At 44.3% G+C, this 21161-nt stretch overlaps 1 protein-coding gene across 1 annotated transcript in view; it reads right to left on the bottom strand.

The window, feature by feature from the left end:
• Positions 1 to 10444: 10444 nt before the first annotated feature.
• RHOU (ras homolog family member U) overlaps positions 10445 to 21161 on the bottom strand; it is an 11805-nt gene continuing 1088 nt past the window's right edge. Inside the window, exons 3-5 of the mRNA XM_011933440.1 lie at positions 20902 to 21149; positions 19424 to 19482; positions 10445 to 13851 (exon numbers count right to left, since the gene is read on the bottom strand). Of these exons, the coding sequence (XP_011788830.1) occupies positions 13396 to 13851; positions 19424 to 19482; positions 20902 to 21149 (763 nt within the window). The 3' untranslated portion in view covers positions 10445 to 13395. The remainder of the gene's footprint in view (positions 13852 to 19423; positions 19483 to 20901; positions 21150 to 21161) is intronic.

The raw sequence follows: 21161 nt of genomic DNA on the forward strand, positions 1-21161 counted from the left end.
TTTTTTTTTTTTTTTTTTTTTTAATTTTAGACAGAGTTTTGCTCTTGTTGCCCAGGCTGGAGTGCAATGGCGTGATCTCGGCTCACTGCGACCACCACCTCCCGGGTTCAAGTGATTCTCCTTCCTCAGCCTCCCGAGTAGCTGGGATTACAGGCATGCACCACCATGCCTGGTAAATTTCCCATGGAAATGATCTGCCCATCGCGGCCTCCCAAAGTGCTGGGATTACAGGTGTGAACCACTGTACCCAGCCTAGTCTGAGTTTCATAATGTATTTGATCTTTCCTCACTTATTCTCATTTTTACCTCTTGACTTGTTTTTGATGTTCTCTTCTTATCCTGCTTCTCATTTTATTTACCCCTCTTTAGCATATAACTGCAGCTGTAATAATTTAAGGAAAAGACATACATTTTAGAGTCAAACAGATCTCATTTTAAAGTCCTGCTCTTTCACTTATAATCTGTGTCACTACAGATGATGTTTTTAAAGTCTGTAGCCTCTGTTTTCTGATCTCTTAAACATGCCCAGGAATATCTTTCTTATCAGGTGTGGTGCCGTTTAGGTAAGAGGTCCGGGGGTCCCCCAGCAGGACACAGAGCAGGACTGAAGAAATCTCAGTTGATTCCCCTCCTCCTCCCTACGCAAAGAATTCTTAGAGTGATCTTCACACATCATAGACAATCAGTTCCAGTGCTGGGGATGGCCACTCTCCAGACCAAGGAGACAAGCCCAAGCCCCTCTCCATAGCTGGGATGAGTGAGAGCTCAGTGGAGGGTCCTTCCCATCCCTATGACCACGGACTGAACGACACACACATCAGCCCCAGAGTCATCTCCCCCAGAGCTTCAAGGTCAGACAGCATTTACTGTGTGCCCTTCAGAAATATAAACTCCCATCCCTGAGGATCTGGACTCGAAGGCTTGACCACTCCTAATCTTCCTGGAGTCCATGTGTGCAAATCCAAGTCATTCATTTGTCTCTCTCTCTCCTCTTAGATATCTCTTTCCTTCTCTCTTCCTTTTTTATCCATTTCTGCATGTTCTCACTCTCCATGTCTGCTGGTTATTTTGTTTCTCACATCTCTCTTTTCCTCCGCCTACAGGGTGTTTGGCCCTATTCTGTTGCAACCTCTCTGTTTCACTTCCTGTCATTCTTTCTCCCCAAATTTTGACTATTTCCTAACTGCATGTATTCCTGCATCTTTCTCCCCATCTCTGTCCCCCCAGTCCCCTGCCCCTGACTCTCCCTGTCACAATCCCCCTCCTGAACTATGGCTCCTTCCACTTACTAAGTCCCTTCCCTGTCACATTGCTCTTTTTCCCTCCGGGCACCAGGTCTTTCTGCCTTTCGCGGTCCCAGTTCTTTTATTCCCCTCACCCTGTATCTCCCTTTTTCACACCACTTCTGCTACCACTGGTCAAGGTACCTCCACCCTGCTTTGCTCCGCGTCATCTCTGGAGAGCCCTTTTCAATCCGTATCCTCTTCTCCTGCGTCTCCTGCTGGTTCACCCTTTTTCTCTACTGTTAGTCTCTAAGTCCAACTCCTCTGTCCTCTGATTTGTATCTCATTCTTCTCCCTCCCAGACTTTCTAGCTGTCCCTCAGTCTGTCGATTTCTGTCCCCGACCCAGCCCCGTGAACATTCACAGATACTGGGGGAAGGAGGCCACTGCCTGGAAGAACAGTTCCAGTGGTGCTGGGAAGGCAAACGCACTGCAGCCAGCCCAGCCAGGGGAAGCGATCTGTGCAAAAGAAACACCGAGGTCACGAAATAGGTGCAGGTCATCTCCTCCAGCACGAGGGTTGGGGGGTCCCCCAAGGCAGTGTGGGGAGAACTGGGGAGGAGTACGGGTTGACCTGGGAGGTCACGAGGAGCAGGGAGTCTAAAAAGATGGCGCAGTCCCCAGAATTCCAGGGTCAGGATGAAGACTCAGCATCCGGGGCTGCACTGGGTTGGGGGAGGTGGAGGGAGCGCAAAACACTTGAACCCACCGCCGACTTTATCCCACGCAGTTATGTGAGGTGATGGAGGGGGACGGGAGTCACCCAAAAGGAAAACCACGCGGCAGGCGGTGTCTACCTGGACCTCCCTCAGACAGGCTGAGGGAGCAGGCCGGTTCAGAGCGATTTTAACTCAAAATAAACGCAGACCAGGAGGGGCGACCAGGCCTGGGAAAACCTCATGGCCTCGCAGGACTTCCCGCGGGCCTGGTGAGCCGGCCAAGATATTTCAACACACGCGCTGGCTCCTGAACCCCAGCTGCGATGGATCAGGGGCCTGAGGGGTCGCAAAGCACAGATTTGAACCGGAAAGACGGATCCTTACCCACTGGACTCTGCCCTTGCTCCGCTTGACATCTGCCCAGTTCATTCTGAGCCTCTTGCCAACAGCGGCAATAATAGCTCTTTAATTCTTTATCCCCAAACCCCCGGTGCAATCTGTAACATAGTAAGGCCTCAGCATGAAATAAAGCCATCTCCCTGAGCCCTTTTCCCCGAGGACAGGCACACCCACTCAGAGTTTGCAGACTCTGAACACTTGGAGCCCAGGCACCTTTACCTACAAGCTGATCGCTCCATTTGCATGCTGTCTCCAGGATAATTTCCTTACAGTGCTTTCCAAAAGCAGCTTTTACACATCCTGATCGTGTTTCTGAAATACCCGTTATTGCTTCTGCCCACCGTTGTCAGTGGATCCGTTGAAGCAAAAATCTGCTTAAAATCAAATTACTCTGTATCTTAGGAAATAAAAATGTAGACAGAAATGACTAAAGAAAAATGTTATATTCAATAATCAATGTTAAATTACATGTTTTATGGTTCTGAGATATAAACCCCTATCTCCAAAAAATTTCTAGCACACAGCTAATTTGTGTGAATATTATTGGGGGTAAGACACAGGGAGGAAAGATGATATAAAAGTTAATATGCTTTTGGCAGCAAGTAATAGGATGCTTGTCTCAAGAGAGCTTAAACTATAAAGGATTTTTGTTGGCTCGTGAAAGTGGAGACTCAGAAGTTCAGGCTTTTTTATTTCCTCACTCTGTCCTCCATTTGAGAGCTCTAGTCTTACAGAGGCAAGCGGTTGCCAACTGGGACAATATTCTTGACAAGTAGGAGAGAGAGTCTCTTATCTAACTGTGGAATTAAACTTCCCCCTCCTTCAGTCTGATTGGAATAATTTAGTGAATGTACTTGCTCCTGAACTGAGAACTGTCACCAGGGAAATGCCATGCGCTGATTGGCTTAAACCTGTTTCCTAAAATGATTCTTGGCAGAGGAATGGAATTATCACGACTGACTCAGGCTGGATCTGGAGTCAGTGCCCAAAACCACATTGTTCCTACTCTGAAGAGGAAGGATGAAGCTGATGTTCACACATGAGAGAGCTAAAGAGAGGGGTCCAGTCCCTCGTTTGGATCGAATTACGATGAAAGACTGAAGAACATTTACAAGACAAAAACAAAGTCAAAATGGACATTACAGCACAAGCGAGAAGTCCACACCAGAAACCCTGAGGAGGTCTCTGAACTTCCCATAGGATATGAGAAAGGGAGTTGAAGCTGATTTTATCAAAGTCATAAAGCCAGGACAGATTGACCCAACTTTGTCTGGGTAACACCTACAAAATGTGTCTAACAATAAGTAGGCAAGGGGAGGAGGAACAGTGAGGAGGAAACACGGTTGCACAAAAGAAAGTACTAGACTAAAAATGCCAAAATGTGCCAGTGTGGTTGTGTGAGCCTGCAATCCCAGCGACTCAAGAAGCTGAGGTGGGAGGATTGCTTGAAACCAGGAGTTCAAGGCTGTAGTGAGCTTAGACATATGCCTGTGAATAACCACTACACTCCAGCCTGGGCAACATGGTGAGTCCCCGTCTCTAAAAAGAAATCAGATTTTTTTAAAAATGCAAAATATAATAGCATCTGCCATTAGGTGATGAAACTATGATTGTTTTTCTCTCTTTTTCAAGTTTTTCTGTTTTTCTAATAATCTTAAAATGAGAATATATTTTTTATAATTAGAAAGTATTAATATAAGTCGCTAATGGTGGCTTCCAAATGTAACTTCTTCCTGAAATTCCTGTGATTCATTCTTTATTCACCATCCACAAAAGCCACAGGCACAGTAATAATTTTTCCAATATTTGTTAAGCGTCAAATTGTCAAGCTCTTCAGAGGGTTGGCAAGATAAAAGTCGCTAATTAACAAATACTCAAGGACTGACACATCTTTTCCATAATCATGTTGTTGTTTAAATTGTGGAATATTTGTGGTTGGAGGCTATGCTTAATTGTTAAAAAGTTAATTGTTTTTGAGTCGATAAGTGATCACTCTGGCTCCCCAAGAGAGACTCATTAACTTGGAAAATCCCAGTGAGAACCCCAACTCCAAGGGGAAGCACATTTATCTCTAGATGACTTTCCATATGCCACAGAGTAAGTTCTTGAAGGTCAAGGATTCTGTGCGCTGATTATCACATTGGCATGCACAGATAGGTGCATCACAAATGCTTTTCTTGATAGAGATAACAGCAAACAAACTCACATGGGCCATACCCTCTTTAATCAGCTTCACTGTTTTCTCTATTTTGTACTATGTGAGTCATTTTTCTTTGTAATTTTTACTTTCTTTTTTTTTCTTTTTCACATTAACCAGGTTTTGATTAGTGAAGATTCCACTCCCTGAACTCCTTGTGTGTCAGAAAGCAAGAGATTTTCTGTCTTCCTGGAAAACCCTTTATTTATCAAGGACTCTTCCATCCTCTGAAGCTCCAAAGCTGCCTCTTCCTTCCCCATCTAGGCAGGGACACTGCTGACACGCCTCTGACCACGAGCATGTGACCGGGTCTCCGGATCCATGCCGAGCCCAACTATCTCAGGACATAATTTTCTCTACTTGGAGTTTGGTGAGAACTACGAATATCTTAATGTCATATTGATTTTGCTTAAAATGAAAAATCCTAAACCTGTGGAGGTCAAGGGTGAAAAGAATTTTAATTATCTTAAAATAATGGTGAAAAAGAACAGTAGAGATTTCATGACTTTAGCTCCTGGTGAGGTTGAAAAAATTAAAGGCCAAGGAAATTAAACTTATCGTATAAATGTATAGAGTTAGTCAGTGACAAGGACAGGATGATGATCCCGTCTTCCTGGGGCCCTGGTGATACTGGATGGTCCTCTCAGCTCTGTGCCATGCAGCCTGTCCTGGTGTCATTGTGCACATGCTGCCCCACAGCAGTCACTCTCATTTAAATCCCAAATGTGGGCATATTACTAATTGCCTGCAAGAGAAAAGCAAACTGATGTCTCAAAAATGTGGACAGACAGGGCATATCAGAAGAGCGGTATCAGTCAAAATCAGATGGTGCCATATAGCATCCTGTCGCACAACTACCCATGAAAATGCCTTGGTCAGGGAGGGGGCAGTGTGGAGAATAAAACCACCTTCTGTAAACCAATTCTACTGCTTTGGGAGATGACTATGTAATGAATGGTGGAGAGTAGTTTCAGTTCTGTATGGAACACAACTACTGAGAATCATGCTGATAATCATAGCAATTTTAATACATGTTTTTAAAAAGGGCTTCCTATATCCTAGGTGCTATGTTGTTCCAGTTGTCCAAATGAAAGCTGAATTCTGTCCATTCTACAATGTAGGTTTGCCATCTAAAGAAACATCCAGCCTCTATCTCAGCCAGCTGCCTCTGCTCATTCAGCAGGGTGCCAATTTTCCTTCACTGGAAGTGTGCACTCTTCCCGTAGAGGAGCAAGATTCAGCAGTTTAGACAATATGTTTTCTCACCCTTTGAATAGTCAGACACTGACTAAAAGAATAAAGGTGACTGATACACCTTTTACCACCAAAAGCCCTGACTTCTAAACCAGTTGTGTTCTCCACCTGCACAATAATATGTATGATCCACCTCTCTTCACCCAAGATAGACATGAGCAGTGGAGTGCACCAACCCTAGCAGCCATTGCCTCCCTTTCCAACTTGAATCCACTTGGCAGGCCCAAGCAAACATACTGCCCAGGGCTCATGTACTTGTGCAACTTCTTCCCCCACCCCCACACACATTGTCTCTGGGCTTGGTTTTAGGTCTGGCTTTGACCCATGAACATTAATAAGCAGGGTGTAAACAGAGGCTTGGTAAACCCTTGCACACTGGAGCTGCCTCTCGTGGTACACTCTGTTACGAAGTCGGTCTTGTCTCCATGCTATAAAGAAACTCCAGCTAGACTACTGAAGATAAGAGGGCACAGGCAGAGAGCTCTGAAGGTGGGAGCTTTTAGATGGTCCACCCCAGCTGAGCTGTACATTATCCCTCAACCACACAGGTACAACTGAGGCAAAAGAAGTGCTTGGCTGAGTCCCGTCCACCCACAGGATCACGAGAAAGAATAAGTAGCTGTTGCTCTAAGCCACTAAGTATTGGGGTGGCTTGTTACACAGCAACAACTAAACTGGTGTATCTCTACTGGAGGTTTTAAAGAGTCCCTCTATATCCTCTCTACACAAGAGCAGAAAGGGAGAAGGGAAATTAAGGCTTAAAATATCCTCAAGGAGTAATAGTTCTACCTACCTCAGGCAAAGTTCCTTAGCAAATTAGTCATTTTGTTTCTCTCTCTAATAATTAGGATAATAGCAACCAATCCTATGCATGTCCACATGGATAGTGTGAGGTTAGAAGAGGTGATATATTTATTTATTCATTTACATCACAACTTGGTCAAGAGGAGATTTTGACAGGCTAGGGCAATTGTTAAAATATTTTTCATGCCCAATAAATGAATGTGGTTCATAAATTTCAGGTATTATAATATTTATTGAAACATTTCTTCATTTCTTGACTTTCAGCAGTACCTGATCAGTTTTGGGGGTGACGGAGAAGTGATTTAGAAAAGGAGCCAGTGTAAAGAAAGGGGCACTGAGTAGGACAACTGGGCCGATTAACCATGTGGCTGGTGACATGGAGGACTGTCTAACTTTCGGTAGGCTCTCAGCCACGCAAGGGCCAACCACAAAAATCATTTAAGTTTGTCACAAAGGCAATAATTACTCATATAATGACTCTGCTTCATTCTCATCCCTTAGGCTGAAATAAGGTAACAAAGGAGGTAAATTGTGTAGATAAATTAATGCATTGCAAATCCACTCATCAGTTACTGTGTCTGGTTTTAGATCATTAATGCACAATAATAACCTATGTGCAGCCCTCCTAGCTTCATGGTCTGAGATTTTATCTCAGAGTAAACATAGGAACCCAGGAAGAGCCAGGAGAGAGAAGGGACACAGGGGGAAGACACTCAGAGTAGGGAGAAGTTAAGGAGTTCTAGATGACTTTTCTGTATGTTTTTTGATCAGTAAAACCTTTGATAAATACATGAGTCAAGCCAGTCTAACTATTTCAATTGATACTGCTGTGGTTGGTGACATTTTAGATACATCAGTCCTAAGTTCCTATTGAGTATCTCTTACTAGAGATACTTGAGCAGATTCAAAACAGAATTCTGACTCAGTCCGCTGGGTCTGGTATAGTCTAAATCCATGACAAATTGGAGCACAAAGAGTAGTCAATCTTTCTGATTTTCATGGTAAAATCATTTCTTATATTTACTCCTGAAGCACATGAATTGTTTTTCCAACAGCCACTTACAATACTGATACTTGTCTTAAAGTGAAACCCTGAACCAGCTATTATCCAGCAACTGTCAAAGAGTGACCAATGAAACTGGTATTTCCAAAAGCTTGTGTACTAAGGGATATACTAGAATGTCTAAGTTCTATTTATGCTTTAAGTTTGGACTGTAAGAATACACCCAAAACAGCATGCTTGGACTGTAAGAATACATGCCCTTATGGGAATGTTTTCCAAAGTGACAATCAGCATATGTCACATTGATGTTATACCGCTTGCTGTTGGATTGAGAGGAAATGCTAGAAGCTGCTATATGGAGAATGTTTCTCCATCTCAGGCAAAGCCAGGTAAAAATGTAAAATATTCACATCAACATTTTTGGTACCCAAATTCAAGGGAAGAAAACCAATTCCCCTCTAGAGCCTCCAGAAAGCAACACAGCCCTGCCAACGTCTTGATTTTAGCCAATGAGACCCATATCAGATTTCTTATCTCCAGACCATAACGTAATAAATCTGTGTTGCTTTAAGCAACTTATAGCAGCCAAAGGAAGCTAATACAATGAGTTAAGTTTGAAGTACCTGTGGGACATTTAGGAGGAAAGCAGCAAAGGGCAATGGGATCTTCTGCTCCAGAATGTCTTCTCTTTTTAAAGATAAATGTTGGGTTCCCAACCACATGCATCTTTCATGTGCACTCTGTGCCTGTTCAAGACTTGGTTTTATTGTTAGTATTGCACATTGTACCAGATAACAGGGGAAACTGTGGTTGGGTGACTCGGGCTGTTAAACGAAAACTGTAAAAATATAAGAATGTGCCAGTCTGCAGCAAGAGCTTCTTGCATGACAAGAGTCAAGGGATAGCCCAGCACAGGGCTGAGGAACACGGCAGATCTGTGACTTCCACATGATGACTGGGTCACAATCTTGCCTACTGACTCTCTAAACTACCTTTGTACACCGAATTCACAGCTTCCTGCTTTACCATCTGCAGGATTCACTTGTCAGTTTTCAGAGAGGTGGACCGCCCCCGACAGTTCCACCAGGTCAGCAGCAGCAGCCGCGGCAGCTTTGTTCCACAGAGCCAGCCTGTGCAACGAGGAGTGTGATCTATATAATGTTGCTCTGATTTTATAAAATTAGTGGAAATGAAAAAAAATGAATGTGCTATTACCCATTAAAAGTGTAAGCCTCATAAAATTTAATAGAAATGAAGACGGAAATCCTTAGGAATCAATTGTCATCTCAGTGGGATGCCCACAGGGACCCGAGCTCATGGACTGAGGGTCCTGCTGTGAAGGAAATTAAAGGAATCATTGAAATGGGTCTACTAGGAAGACCATGCAGAGTGAGCATTTACTGAATGCTTACTGTGTACCAGCGCTTTACATCCATAACCTCATTTCATCAGGGGATGAAAGCATCAGCTGATTGGGTAAGTGCCATGCTTATCCACTTGAGAGGTTAGAAAGTTGTTTAGACTCAGAAGGGTTAAAAGGCTAAGGAGCTTAAGGAATCAGAACCAGTAAGTGGCAGAGCCAGAATTCAAGCCCAAACAGCCTGACTCCTCCCCATGTCCGTGGTTGCCACCATCACCTCCCATTATCACCATCTTGACATCATCTCCCTATCTCTCCCTGTACTCCTTTTATCTTGTGACTGGCCTCTGGGACATACCAGATGCCCTTCTGCCTTGGGGCCTTGGAACCTTCTTTCCTTTTAAAACACTTCTCTCCCAAATACTTCTCATTCCTTCACTCCCTTTGAATCCACAAATGCCTCAGTGTAGCACATGGTCACCTCCTCTACAATGGCTGGATGCTCTGTCCATGTGTCCCAGGAAGGCCTGGCCAGGACAAGGGAGACAGCCTGGGACTGGCTGTAGAGAAACCTCTGAGTCCCTCTGGGCTGGGGTCAGCTGCCCTGTGGAGGCCGGGAAACCAGCGCCTGGGGTGCTTTTGGCACCCCCCAGCCATGTGTGGAATTAGGTGGTACAGTAGTTTTAGTTGCATGCCATGCAGTGTTCCCATTCATTGTGGCTGAACATCCAGTGGGTACTCCTAAAAGTTGTATCATGGCCTATGCAGCGCCATGTGGAGCAAAGTGGATGGCTCCATCCTTCACAGGATGACCTTGAGGCTGGAGGGTAAAAGCAAGAAACTTCCAGCCCCTCAGAATAGTCGTCTCCCCAGGGTCCCATTTCCCAGAGCCCTCAGTACAAGGGCTGCATCCTCATGGCATGATGAGAAGACGGACTTCAAGAAACTGAAGAAATCACACAGAACACAACAGCACCTCTCGGCACCCTCAGGACCTGGGAATCCTGGTCCTCAGCTCTATGGCTGGTAAGGGCTCACGGTGCCTTTGACTCTAACCTCTTGCAGGTGATTTACAGATCTTGGATGTCTCCTCTGCAGGTTCAGCATTCAGACAGCCCAGTGAGAAAGGCAGTACTGTTTCCAGATGAGGAAACTGAGGCTCAGATCGCTGGCTGTCTCAGCTTCATCCCACACTAGTGCTTCTCTGAGCCCGGACTTTTGGCTCCAAGAATAGTGCTCCTTCCAACACACTGGGACATCAGCACACAATCTGTGAGGAACATGTAGCCAGCGGGTGCTTACTGTCAAGACTGTGGCTCCAGAATTCAGAGAACCCCATGCTGAATGAATTAGCACTTCAAATTGGTTGGAGATGCATTCCCAGAACGCCTCTCAGTGTATGTCACAATGCCTCCCAACTAGTGCTTCTTCAAGATGTGGCTAAACACCTCCAACAAAATTCTTTGATAGAAAAGGCAAGAGCCATTATTTCCATAGGTCAGAATTTATTTCATACCATCTCATTTATAGCATTTTCAAGTACAACATTCTGCTCAACATCATTTACACTTGAAAACAGAAAAGCACAACTTGGTAAGGCACCAGGTTACGATAGTCTGGAGAGAAAGCCTTGCCCCCATTTTGGCTTGTGTAATACCTGGGTAGTTTCTCTTGAGTCTGTCAAGCAGAGAACAAGGTTATAGAAGGTCCATTTATACATACATGGTAACAAGAGAAAACAAACAGTTTTGAAGTATGCTGTATTCTTAAATTATAACGGTGGCCCACACTTGTAGTTCAGCCAAAGTGGCATTCTCTAAAGCAAAATTTTTATAAAATCTTCTCTGCAATACCAAGCTGCAAGTTTAACAATTTTTTAGCTTTGAAGCAAACCAACTTTATATTTAACTTAAGCACATACTTTAAAAACATTTTCGGCCCCAAACTATGTTCACAAAGAAAGAAAAATGGAGGAAAATCTCAAGTATAATCGTACCTTTACTATTCTATAAAATGCAGCAATATATTTTAAAAACTGTTGCATTTAAAGGTCAACCCACTAGATTTTTAACACTAACAGTCCAAGGTGTTATCAACCCCAGTTAAAATTCAACTGTTTGCATAAAGCTTTCAGAACTGGGCCACACAGGTATACTTCACTAAGCACTTTCCACCCGTGGCCTAAAGGCAGGAGGTGCGGAAGGCCTCTCCAGGGAGACCAACTGCAGCCCCATATACTGTCACATGCATAAAACTTCTTTCAAGTGTTGTGTTCTATCTTAAAAATGAATTTGCACTATACTCCATGCTATTTACTTTAATATAAAAATAGTGTTTCAAATCGCTTACCAGTTAAATAACTCATCTTCCCTCCCACACCTCTGGACACCAGACAGGCAGAGCCCAGCCTGGGAAGCCTAGCTTTCCACAGATAGGTAAGTCAGGCACGGCAAGATGAGACTGTATTCGATTAGGTCTATTTTAAGCTTTTCCACAAATCATTTTATTCCTTCAGGTTGTAACTAAATGCTCCAGAAAACTATGACCGACATCAATTCCAATGTGTTGAATAATCAATAGTTAATAGTCTATGTATTTTAGTGGTTTAAAGATTAATCTTTTGTTAAACAAAGAAATTTGTTAATTTTATTTAATAACAGGAATAAATAGAACCCCTAACCTAAAGTATAACCTGAACTTTTACTTTTTCTATAGAAAAACACAAACTGGATTTCTTTTTAATATAAAAAAGACAACACAAAACCCACAGAAAAATAAAACTCTTCTATCTAACTGGCTTTACAGATTTCCCTCGTTAGTTGTGGAAGTGACTTTGGTGGCTCTGGTTCACCCACCGTAAGCCCCACGCTGTAACTCAGAGTGTTTAGGCTGCCTTGTGGTGTCTGGGAAGCATTCCTACCAGAGTAAAAACTACTCTCCTGAGATGGCACATTTTCTCCAGAAGATTCAGCCCTAAAAGCTGCCACCTTGAAGGATGTATTTCACTGTCACAGGAAGCAGCCAAGCATGGGGGCCAGGGTCCCGGCATGCACCTGGCTGGCCACACGCCCCGCCCCTCAGGAGTCCTCAGAGTCCGCTGGCCTCTGCTGCTACTGCCCTGAAAGCCATCTGTGGCTTTAACTGGTTGTTTTAACAGGTTTCAAGAGATGTTCATTTTATTTTTCGTTTAGTTTTAAGATGTCCTCAAAAATGTATATATTAAGATACACTTAAAAACATATTCTGAATATAATAAAAAAGATGTTGGTTCAAAAAAGTGTCAACAAGAAAAGGAAGCCACGCTTCCCTAACATCTGTGTTTGTGGCCATGCTTTTCCCCATTAACTGTGTAAAAGTCTGAATCAACAGCAAATACAGCCATACAGACCTATGTATCTGTGTGCATGAGTGTGCGTGGGTGTGCACACAGAGAAGTACATCTTGGCTGACTTAAGAAAAAATGATCTGTGTTGTGTCCCACAGACATTTGCTGTTGGCCTTTCAAGAGTATTCACCTCCCTGCCGAAGAGACAGCTTGAGTATGGAAGTTTAAAAACAATCCAGATAGGTGCTCCCTGTTGCCGTTGTTACCTAGCACTGAGGCAGCTTGGTGCATGTGTTACAGTACCGAAAGCAAATGTCACTTTCTGATCTCCGCAGGAACCACTCCCTAAAACATGAGAACTACCGACTAACACTTGCTTTCCTCCACACAGCACTTTGTCTATGTTCATACGTGTCAACACAACTGGTCTAAGAAAGAAAAGTCCCAATCAGCAAGTCTCCTTTTTTGTCTACACAGTGCCATAGAGTCAGTGGCATGTTTTTTGCCTGTTGTTTTTAAATCATAAGCAACGGGTATTAGCAAATGACAAAAGTGACTGGTTTGAGGTTTTGTAGGCAGAGGTTTCTTATTTTTTTCCCAGATTTTTGCTCCTTTAAAAAAAAAAAAAAAGGCATGGTTTGCATGGAGTTTCAAAGCTAAGAACTGTTCTTACCATGATTGACCCGTGTACATAATGCACTGTGCATTAAGTAGCCCTTAATCAAGAGAGGGTTAACCATAGCGTTCCTCCCTTTTGCTCTTCTGTACATTATAATGTAGCAGAGCTTCATTCTTGACATCCAGATTTGAGGTGTCTTCTTCATATTAGATATAAATTAACCAGAGGTCTAGAACTCTTGAATTTCCAGAGATGTGAAAAAATTTTAATTTACTTCAAAAATATCTTGCATAAGTATCTCATCCCTAAGCTCAAACAAACAACAAGAAAACTAAAGGCAAGAAAGAATACATAAAATTGAGAGCTCCTCCTATAATACATATACACACACTCTCGATATAGGTTCTACACAGTAAAAGAAGTTGTTTCAGCTAATATAGCTTCTAATATCGATTTCATCTGAAAATAGCCTTTCTGGGTGTCTTGCCAGCATCATACGAAACAGCAGTACTTCTTCCACCAAGACTTGGAGAGGTTTTTCATTTTATCTGGAGTCCTGCTTTTCGACTTCTTTGGCTGTTGCTGAGTGTCCGAGTATTGAATGCCAGCGACGATGGCTGCATCAAAGACCTCTTTGAGGTTTTTTTGAGTCAAGGCTGAACACTCGATGTAGGAGGCGGCTTTGATTTCCTCGGCGCACAGCTTAGCCGCCTCTTCAGGCACTGGCTTTTCTTTGCATTTGTCCAACTCAATGAGGATTTTGACATCTTCCCTGAGATCCGACTGCGTTCCAACTAGGATGATGGGGGCTTTGGGACAGTGGCATCGAATCTCCGGCACCCATTTCTCACTGACGTTCTGGAAGGATGAGGGGCTCACGACACTAAAGCAGAGGAGGAAGATGTCTGTGTTGGTATAGCAGAGAGGCCTCAGCTTGTCAAATTCATCCTGCAACCAAGCAGAGTACCTAGAAGTTATTTTTTTAATGAATTCTCATCAGTAAAAAGATCATCTTCACATTTTTCATGAAAGGGTCCGGCAGGTGATAGAAGAGCCACTGGTTCTAGAAGGAAGAGCCAGCATTCTTGAAACGATCCTACTGTTTACCCAAGTGGGGCTAGCGCATCAGCAAAGGTGTGGCAGCCATCTGCTTTCAGGGCCAGCTATGGTCTGAACACTGCCAAACACGTTCACCGTGTTCATTGACACTGAAGACCTACTTGCAGCTTAACATAGAAAAAGTGCTCAAAGCAGGTGGGTTCTAGAAGTAAAATGGACTTAAGCCTTCAGCTGAGTGTAACCCAAACTTATTCTCAATTCTTGGTACTTAGCTACTCTTTCAAGATTCAGACCACACCCTTATTGATCCTCAAGACTCCCACTCAACCCCAGTCCATGAACACAGCTCCTCTCTTTACCAGTCCAGCCCTGCCTTTCCCCACAACAGCTCTGAGTGATGCCGATTTCATCCCATCTGCACTGTGCACACGCTCTGCCCACACCATACACAGCAACGCAGAGTAAAGTAATGATAATCAGACTCAAGGCCAGACCAGAAATGGAGTTGAGGACCTTTGTCAGTCCACTGTCATCAGTGACTCAGAAAACTTGTGCTTCTCAATGCCACATACAGACACTGGTTAATACATCCTCATTCTGGCTGTATCTTCTCTTCCTCCCTCCTTCCTACATTTTCTCCTACTTCCTTTGTCCTGCCAATACCCATGGCCTCCGTGTACAGTGCTTTGGACAGATATGAACTGGAGAATAGGCATGCCCACCCTACCCTTAAGGTACAGAGAAGTGGATGGGTTAAGTTAGAGTTGATTACAAATAAACCAATGGTTGTGCTGCCAATGCTCTCCCGCAGTCATCCATTTAATAGACACACTGAGCATCACCTACACTCAAGGCACAGCGGCAGACGAAGGGATTTGGTTGTGAACAGAGAGATGTTGGTCTCCAAATTACCATTTCTTTATAGAAAACACCCTATAGTTCCCTATAGCACCATATTCAGCTAACTGAAAACTTTCGTTCAACTCTTTTGTAGAAAAATATTTACTCTTTCCTATTTAAAATGTGTATCTGTTGGTGCCAACCATCCTCAGGTGTAAATAATTTCCCAATGACAAGAAAAAGTTCAATGGCACTCATGTTTTTCATTACTCAATTGACACACTCGGATGATTTACCAAGTACTATCTATATCTACATTATTCTCCAACCGTGGCTTTTTTCTCTTGGTATAAAATAAACCTGTAACTTATTTGAATGTACTTTCTCCATTTGAGGATCCATGTTTCAATTATGGGACAACAACTGACCAACTAATCACATTAAAGTCAACCAGCTAAAATGTTCAACAATCAATATGGCATTTCAGAATGTCACTTGTGAGGCTTCTGTAAGCGAAAGTTGAAAAAGAATGACTTAGCCAAGTGTGGTGGCATGTGCCTATAGTCACAGTTACCTGCAAAGCTGAATCGGGGGATCACTTGAGCCCAGGAGTTTGAGACCAGCCTGGGTGACACAGCAAGACCCCTCTCTCTCAAAAAATTTTTAAAAAGAAAAAGAATGACTTACGTTTCTTCATGCCAACTTTGTGATGAATAAATAAACACAGAAACACAGCCAGGTAGACTATGGCTCCAGTTCTGAAGATCTTTTAATGGAATGCTCCCTTTGTTCTTAGAGGGCCTCAAAGAAAGAAGTATAAAACTGAGACCAGTATTAAGGCAGCCCCCTCAGGTAGCTGCACCCTGGCCGTGCCCTGGTATCTGGGGTTGCATTACTGAGAAAAATAAAGGCAAGCACAAGGGCTGGGCCTTCTGAGTGGGCTTTGGAAAGCTATCTCCCCAGATCTCTTGAGATTCTGGCAAAGGGGCTTGAGAAATACAACAGAAATTGGACCCTCCTGCTCAGCGCCTGACCAGAAACCTTAGATATCTGATGGAATAATGCAGTACACACGTGCAATGAGGACAACTGGAATGCACCTTTAAGAAAAGGCATTCTGAGGCCAAGCAATCTGCATGTGCTTGCCAGGTCTGTGGTACAGACACTGCATAGGAGTCTGATCAGGGTGGGCAGGGCAGAGAGACGAGACTGGATTCTACACCCCTCTGGTCTAGCTGCAACTTGATTTTTTTTTTCCAGTATAAGATTTTTCCAAGTACCTTATGGGTCAAAAGGCTGAAGAATTTTCAGCTTCTACTGGCAATTCTCCAGTGAACTACTCCTATTTCAGCAATACTTTTTTCTCTTCTGCCAAAGGTATGTTTTTTCATGTCTCCAGTCTGTCTCTGATCAATCTGCCCTTGAGTGAGACTGTAAGCCCAGTGTTAAAAACTCCTTTTGACATCTTATAGACTCACCTACCCTCCCTAAAATGAAAAGCCAAAGGTACAAGAAGTGATTTCTTTAGCCTGTAGAGCCATCCATACTCTGCTCCCATCAACTTCTTTGGGAAACCCACTCTCCAGCTCCACATCCCCAAATTCCAACCTATCTGTGCTCACATTGATTCTCCAGGCATCTGAAATGGAGGTCAGTGGAGTCACTTAACCCTCAAGGTTCTCATGTCAACTGCCTAGAAGAGGTATGTGTTCCTTCCTCCATAACAAAACATGGCAGGTATCACAGTGAGTCCCTGAAAATGTATTTTATCAGGTCAGGACTAGGGAGAGTAGAAAAGAACTACCATTTTGACCAGCTTGGCTAGTAGTCTAAATAAAGACTAATTTATAAGTGGGGGATCAGGAAAACAAAAACAAAACCACAAATAACCTGACTTATCTTACCAGCAGTGAATTTTTCATAGTTTTCGAAGTTGGTTTTCTACAAATTTTTCAATGGTGGTCTTATTCATTATTTAATTGGATGTACTCTTCTAACCAGTACACAAAGGTTAAGAAATACAGTAAATCTCATTGAAAATATTGCTGAGAGGCCAGAAGAATAATTTCCAAATAAACTGAAACTTACAAATGTAGTACCAAAACCTTCGTTTTTCCTTAATTATAACTGTTTTGTGTAAAAATACTTCTAAAGGGATGCTTGTGCTTTCCTGATGTTTAAACAGATTATACTAAGGAACAATTTAACTCTTCCTTGATGATTCAGAGTCATTTTTGCAAAGTTTTTCTGGTAAAATTCCTATTTGTCTTTCAAAACTCTGCTCAGAGGTTTTCCCGCCAGGCCCAACCAGCCTGCACCTCTGAGCCTGAGCCTCTTTTCTTCCCTTCGCTTGCTCCTTCACAAGCTCCCATAAACTAGTTTGTCTTTCCTCCACACTGTAAGTCTATTAAGGAGCAGGTCCACAACTTATGTTTGCACCCCCACCACCTGGTCTTCCTCCGGTTCATCCATTCTAAAACCACGAGATGACGCCCTGCTATCACTCTGCTGGGCACTGGGCATAAAACCCCAGCTCCAGAAGCTGCATCCTGCTTGAAGAGTCAACACTTATGGGGAGTCCAGTGGACAGTGATATTTGAGTGACATCCTGGGGCAGGTAGGTGCACTGAGCTTCTGCTCCACCCTGTAAGGCTCCCTGCTAACTGTGCCTTTGGACTTCCTGTGTTTTCCTGACTTCTTCCTCAGGGTCTGACTTCAGTAGGTCAGACGGCTATGTTTACTGAAATGTTCCTCCGCCCGTGTTTTCTTTATTTATTTTTTTTGAGACAGAATCTCACTCTGTCACCCAGGCTGCAGTGCAGTGACGTGATCTTGGCTTACTGCCACCTCCGCCTCCCGGGTTCAAGCAACTCCGCCTCAGGCTCCTGAGTAGCTGGGATTACAGGTGCCCGCCACCACACCCAGCTAACTTTTGTATTTTTAGTAGAGACGGGGTTTCACCATCTTGGCCAGGCTGGTCTTGAACTCCTGACCTTGTGATCCACTCGTCTTAGCCTCTCAAAGTGCTGGGATTACAGGCATGAGCCACCGCAACCGGCCCTCCGTGTTCTAAGGCTCAGAAAACCTGAGCCCCCTGGTAGGCAAAGCATTCTCACTTCATACAAGAAAATGAGTTTGAATTATAAATACCACCATGGCATTCAGAAAGATTTCAGTACTAGAAGTGACGGTATTCTTTTTCTTTTTTTTTTTTTTTTCCAAGAGACAGGATCTTGCTTGCTCTGTCAGCCAGGCTGGAGTGCAGTGGCACCATCATAGCTCACTACAGTACAGCCTCCAACTCCTGGGTTCAAGCGATCCTCTCACCTCAGCCTCCTGAGTGGCTGGTGGCTGGGACTACAGGCAGTGCCACCACACCAGGCTAATTTTTTTATTTTGTAGAGATGATGTCTTGCTATGCTACCCAGGCTGCTCTCAAATTCCTGGCCTCATGCAGTCCTCCCACCTCAGCCTCCCAAAGAGCATGAGCCACCACATCCAGCCTGATTTTTGTTTTCTACAGACGATAGAATACAGACAGTGCTTGGTTTTTCCAAGCTGAGGTACTCCCAAGCTATGGCCTCCACCAGCCTGGTGTTCCTTGGAGATCAAGGCTCCCCAGTCTTATGTCATCTTGAGGTTTAAAAAATAAGATCTGTCCTCAGCTCTGAATCTGCTGTCCCAGAGTAGGTGAGCAACTTGGAAGCTCTGGCTTAGATGAGGCTCTGGGGGGGCAGTGGAAAGCCAATGCCTTCATAAACACAGTCATGTGATGGCACCTCAGAAAGTGAAGGGGGCACTTTCACCTGCCTACAAAGTACCCCCGGAACTTTGCTGAACTCTAGAACATACCAGAGAGACAAGTTCATTAACTATCACTTTGCCAAAATCAAGTACCCCTGGGTGTTCACAAGGCATAGCCTGACTTTAATGACTTGAGTACCCACCAAGGGGGGCGGGGGTTCTTCTGGGGAACACAGTGAGGGAATCCTATACTCCCTGGCTATTTCCTCCAAGTGCCCAACCCTTGAGAAAAAGCGTTCACAATTTGGATAGAATAAGCCCAGTTAGTTCATCCCTCCAGCTAAGGACTGCTCTGACAAATGTATCTGTGCTTCAAGGGATGGGGCTGGTCCTAGCGAGTCAAACCATAGCTCAGGAAGGGAAATATTAACCCTTACTGATGTAAATTCCATCTTTTTCTTGAACAAATTTCTTAAATATCTGACTCACTGGCCTTTAATAAAACGATTATAAGATATCACTAACACAGTTTGGGAAATGACGACAAAGCATCACTGAAACTTTTTCATAAAAACCAGGGAGTAAATAATAGAAACTCCTATAAGATAAGAGCTGTTCCTGACCGTGCTTCCTCCCTTGCCTGGCTATGCAGAGCTGGGCCAAATCCTGCTTTATTAGTTTGGAGGTATCTTCCTTTGCTTCCTGCCCGCCAACCCCTGGCCCCTGCCCACCCTCAGAGAGGGGCCAACGGCAGGGGTGGGTCCACTTCATGAGGCTTTAGAATGACCTAGTTACTGACTGGGGGAATCAAAGGTTATTTGGAAATCTTTAAAAGGCTGTTTCCTTTCCCAGCACTGAGCTGTAACATGATACTGACCTGTCCGGCAGTGTCACAGAGTTGGAGTCTCACGGGCCGCCCATCCACAGACACCACCGCTTAAAAACAAAACCAAAATGACCATCAGGAGGTGTCTTTTAACCCCTTTTGGAATCCTAATAGTTTTAGCTTTCACCATCATTCTCACTCCAAACACCTCTGCTCCTATTCTAGGTCCTCTAATGAATTAAAGACTAGCCTAAAACAAGGAGGCCCTGTGGAGGCATTTTTGTATACAAACCCAGGGCTGGCAAGTCACTCCACCACCATGAACCAGGCAGCAAATCCCTGAACCCTTTGATGGTGCCCCCAGAAAGGCCTATGCTTTTCTCCCAGTCCTGGAAGATTTATTTTCCTGTCACACTTGTTTCAAAGGACCTAAAGACAACACTGGGGGTAAATGGGAAGTAACCCTGCAGTTTTAAATCAGTGGAAAACCTCACAAATAATTCTGTTTTCCCTTGGGAAAGGTTCCCCAACTTCAGGGTTTATCACAAAATTCCAGTTTGTTTTGAGAACATGTGCAAACACAGGCTGCCTGCATTGTCCTGTTTAAAAATGAGGGTACTCTTTATCTCTAAGTCAGGCCGAAAGAAGAATTAAAAAAGAAAAAAGAAAGCCATGCCCACCTTTCCACTGGGATTCGGGGACTCCACTCCGGGAGTGTGGAGAGGCCTGCAGCAGGACATGTGGAGGTTTCTATTTTAATTAAGCAGTCAATTTTGTCTCTTTCTACACAACTTTCTAATTGTTTCTAAATGTTTATACTAGTCAGCAGCAGGGGTGGGGTGGGGTGGGGGAGGGGAGAAACCATACTCTGTGGTGGGAACCCACCAGTACAGCACCCATTTCTCTAGGGTACCTTTGGGATGAAAGGAAGGTCAGAGAAGCAACTTTCTCTCTTAAGCGAAACAGTTAAATGTTTCATTCTAGCTTCTGTGAATTTCAACTTTTTCTTAAATTTCAAAAAGACCTGAATATCGAGATAGAGAATTCCTTTATCTTTGTATCTACCAAGGGAAATGACATTGCACCCGGTACCTAAGAGCTTTAAGTAGCTTAAAGGGATCCTGAAAGGATACCAACAATCAGAATCTAAGCCCATGTGGGCCGGGAAGGTGGTGGTGGGGCTCAGAAGAAAGAAATGGTGTTTACTTTCCAGGTTTCATCCAAACCTAAGCCTTCACGAGGGCCGCTCGCGCTATTTTCACTAAATCAAGTGTTTTCCCGGCGTCTCCGCGGCTCTTTAAAGTGGAGACGCCCCTTGTGAGCTGAGCTGCCTAAAAGGAAAGGAGCGACGCTCAGGTAAAGGCACCTGCGCGTCACCTCCTGATTGAAACTGCAGCGGCGCCAGCGACGTCGCCCTCAGGAAACTTTGCTCTACGCAGCAAACTGACCCGGCAGCCAGAACTCAACCTGTTTCACTCCTGCTTATCTGTTGCTTAAATTGTGAGATTTTTTTTGGCAACGGCTCTTACTGCCGCTCCGCCCTCCTCTCTCCAAGCTCTGGTTGTAGGGCTCCCCATTCCCTCCTGGTCCTTTCCTGTTAGCTCCGTGCTTGCCCAGTCCCTGACACTTAGGAAACGTCCTACTCGCCTCATTTGTCCGGTTTCCCCGCTGGAGCCGCGCCCGGGGCCCTGCAGCGCCCTTGGGAGCCCCGCGACCCTCGCGCCACCCTCCTTCCCCTGGACGGACCGCGGCCACGCGCCCCCGGCCCCCGAGCCCGCTCACCGGAGAA

This window comes from Colobus angolensis, unplaced genomic scaffold (genome assembly GCF_000951035.1).
Source record: "Colobus angolensis palliatus isolate OR3802 unplaced genomic scaffold, Cang.pa_1.0 Scaffold126, whole genome shotgun sequence".
NCBI lineage: Eukaryota > Metazoa > Chordata > Mammalia > Primates > Cercopithecidae > Colobus > Colobus angolensis.